A 3,125-nucleotide genomic window follows, 5' to 3' on the forward strand; every position below is an offset into this window, starting at 1 on the left:
CGAAAGGAATATTAGTGATGGACTATCTGTTTGGCCATAAGTTTTTTTCCATTTTAAAAAAAAAAAAATTAAAAATATTGTTTGGTTATAAAAAAGTGACCAGCTTTTGAAAATAAATTTTTGAAGCTTCAAAAAATAGTTTAGACTAATTTTTCAAGTTTTCTACTCATAAATTCAATTTCTTTTCAAATAAAATGTATCATAACACATCTCAACTTCCAAAAAAGCTATTTTTCTTCTCATATTAAAATTCTTTTTTTTTAAGTTTCAACAAAATTTATGTCTAAACGCTAGCTAAGTATAAAATTTGGTGGTACTAGTTTGAGTTTTGTATATAGAAAATTAAGTTTCCAAACTCAGTTTTTCGACGTCTAAACACTAGCTAAGTATAAAATTTGGGAGTAGTGTTTATTGGAACAAGTTTTTGCAAAAAAGACAAAAATGAATTTGAGGATTTGAAAATTCAGGTTTTCAATATTTTAAAAACTCACGCCATAGATTCTCGTAAGTCGTTTTCTTTCCATTTCATCATCTAAATCTAAAGAAGAAAAAAGAAACCAAAATTGAAAAAGTTGAGGTGTGAACACTGCCAGTCAACAAACGCACAATGAAAAGAAGAAGAGCGGAAGCGGAATGTAACTGACAGATGTGAGTGATAGGACGCGCAAGTTGCCGGTGGAAATATCTACGTGGCAATCAACAACTGGTTCCAGCTTCTGAAAAATGTAACGTAAAAGATAGACTTGTTAGATAGAGAAGAGTGGAAATTAGAGAGTACGAGAAGTATAATTACAATAGGAAAAACACTATTAACGAGGAGGGTTAAAAGGGTAAAACAATGGGCCAAAGTAGTATAAAAGGGGGCAGTTGAGAAGATTAAGGCCACAAAACAAAAGAGTGAGGCGAGAGAGAGATATACTCATCCATATTTTTCTCACACCTGCACACACCACACACTAAAAAAAAAATCGAATTTTCTTTAAGAGTTTTTTCATCTTCTTTCTTCCCCCCTTTCTGTATCATCCCGCTTCTTTGATCCCTTTCTGTAAACCATCTGTGTTTTTTCAAGAAGGTTTTCTGACTTTTGAGTTTGTGTTTTTGAACAAAGAAATGGAGAAAATGCAAGCTTTTAATTAGACGAAATATTTTCTTATAATCCAGGTGTTTTCAGAATCGAGATCTGGTATAAATTAACTCAGTATAGTTTCAGACTTGTTTTTATCTTTCTTTCAAAATCAGCTTTAGAGGGCTTATTAGTTGTCCCTCAAAGGTTGAATCTTTTTTTCTTTTGAAAAAAGAGGTTGTTATTTGAAGACCTCTTTGATATCCTTTTTTACTGTTTATACTTTCAGCTGTAATTAAAATCACTCACCTGTTTTCTTTTATTTGACAAGAAACAGGTTAACTTTTTTTGTGAACAGGTATTTTTAGGTAATGGCAGCAGCTATGGATTTTTGGAATAGTACATCTGTAGATGTTCACTCAACATCAGAACCTATTATTACTTCTGGTGGTGAATTAATGGAAGCACTTGAACCTTTTATGAAAAGTGCTTCTTCTTCTTCTTCTAGTTTCCCTCCTTCTATTTCTACTCCTTTCCCTTCTTCTGATTTTCACTCTTTTCCTTCATTTCCTCCTCCTCCTATTCCTACCCCTACTTCTACCATTTCATATCCTTGCACTTCTTTTTACCAAACAGCACCTCAACCTATGGGCTCTGATTCTTGTTCCACTTCCACGACTGAAAATACCCAAATCTTTTCAACTGGGTTTTCGGGTTATGGAATGGAGCAACCAGGCTCAATCGGGTTGAATCAATTAACCCCAGCTCAGATCCAACAAATCCAAGCCCAAATCAACTTCCAAACCCAACAACAACAACAGATGATGTTCCACCACCATGCATCTACCATGAACTTGTTGGGCCCAAAGCCCGTTCAAATGAAGCAATCTGGCTCACCACCAAAGCCCACTAAGCTCTACAGAGGCGTTAGACAACGCCACTGGGGAAAGTGGGTAGCTGAGATCCGATTGCCCAAGAACCGGACCCGGCTTTGGCTTGGCACCTTTGACACTGCTGAAGAAGCTGCCTTGGCCTACGACAAGGCGGCGTATATGCTACGTGGCGACTTTGCTAGACTCAACTTTCCCCATCTCCGCCACAACGGCTCACTTATCGGCGGCGAATTCGGAGAGTACAATCCATTGCATTCCTCTGTTGATGCCAAGTTAAAGGAGATTTGCGAGAGCTTGGCGCAGGGGAAGAGCATTGACTCTAAGAAGAAGACGTCCAAAGGGTCTTCAGCGGCCGCGGTGGTGAAAATGGAGGAAGAGGAGAGCAAGGTGGCCGAAGGCGGATCCGAGAGTGACGGGTCGGGTTCAGGGTCAGGTGGATCATCGCCCGTAACTGACCTGACATTTCCGGAGTTTACTGAGGAAGAGTCAACGTGGGACATGTGTTCGGAGAATATGTTGTTGCAGAAGTATCCATCTCATGAGATTGATTGGGCCTCTTTATAATAAAATTAGAAAAAAAAAAGTAATTAGCAATTAAGTTCAGGTCTAAGAGTCTATGTAATTTTGTTTTGTTTATAGTTGTTGATGGTGGCGTATTTAGGAAAGGGACTGCAATGGAGTTTTTGGCAATTGCAGGGCTAATCCTTGAATTTAGTAGGGTATCCTATTGTAATAATGGGGTCCATTTTGAGTCTTCATCTTTTAGGTTAAAATAATCCTAACTGGTCAGCTGGTGTTTTTGTCTTGGCTAGGGCAGTGGATTTGAAGCTTTGTCATTTGTACTTTCTTTCTTTAGTGTCAATATTTCCTCTTTTAGCAGTATAATAATTAGAGTTCTGTTATTCATATTGATGTACGGGTATTTATATTTGCCACAAAAGATTTTCCAATTAACCAAATCGGACAACCTATATGAGAATGAACAATGTATGAGAATAGAACATCCGGTGAATGATTCAAACTTTTATCATTAATCGTAGCATCTCCTTCCCTGATCCCTCTTTAATGTAATTTAATTTTTACTTTGAAAAAATGTAAGCTTGCCAAAAAGAAGGCGTGCCAATCCTGAACCTCATTTCGTGGCAAATCCAATCCAATCCTCAACAGCT

At 37.5% G+C, this 3,125-nt stretch overlaps 1 protein-coding gene across 1 annotated transcript; it reads left to right on the plus strand.

The window, feature by feature from the left end:
- Window positions 1–880: 880 nt before the first annotated feature.
- Window positions 881–2,862, plus strand: LOC104228376 (ethylene-responsive transcription factor RAP2-4-like). Its single transcript, XM_009780831.2, has one exon. The coding sequence runs from the start codon at window positions 1,435–1,437 to the stop codon at window positions 2,518–2,520; it is 1,086 nt and encodes a 361-aa protein (XP_009779133.1). The 5' UTR covers window positions 881–1,434; the 3' UTR covers window positions 2,521–2,862.
- The last annotated feature ends 263 nt before the right edge of the window (window positions 2,863–3,125 follow it).

Source organism: Nicotiana sylvestris, chromosome 4, assembly GCF_000393655.2.
Source record: "Nicotiana sylvestris chromosome 4, ASM39365v2, whole genome shotgun sequence".
Taxonomy (NCBI): domain Eukaryota; kingdom Viridiplantae; phylum Streptophyta; class Magnoliopsida; order Solanales; family Solanaceae; genus Nicotiana; species Nicotiana sylvestris.

What these genes read in the sequence shown, in the direction of transcription:
- LOC104228376 (XM_009780831.2), top strand. Translation starts at nt 1,435, where the DNA reads ATGGCAGCAGCTATGGATTTTTGGAATAGTACATCTGTAGATGTTCAC.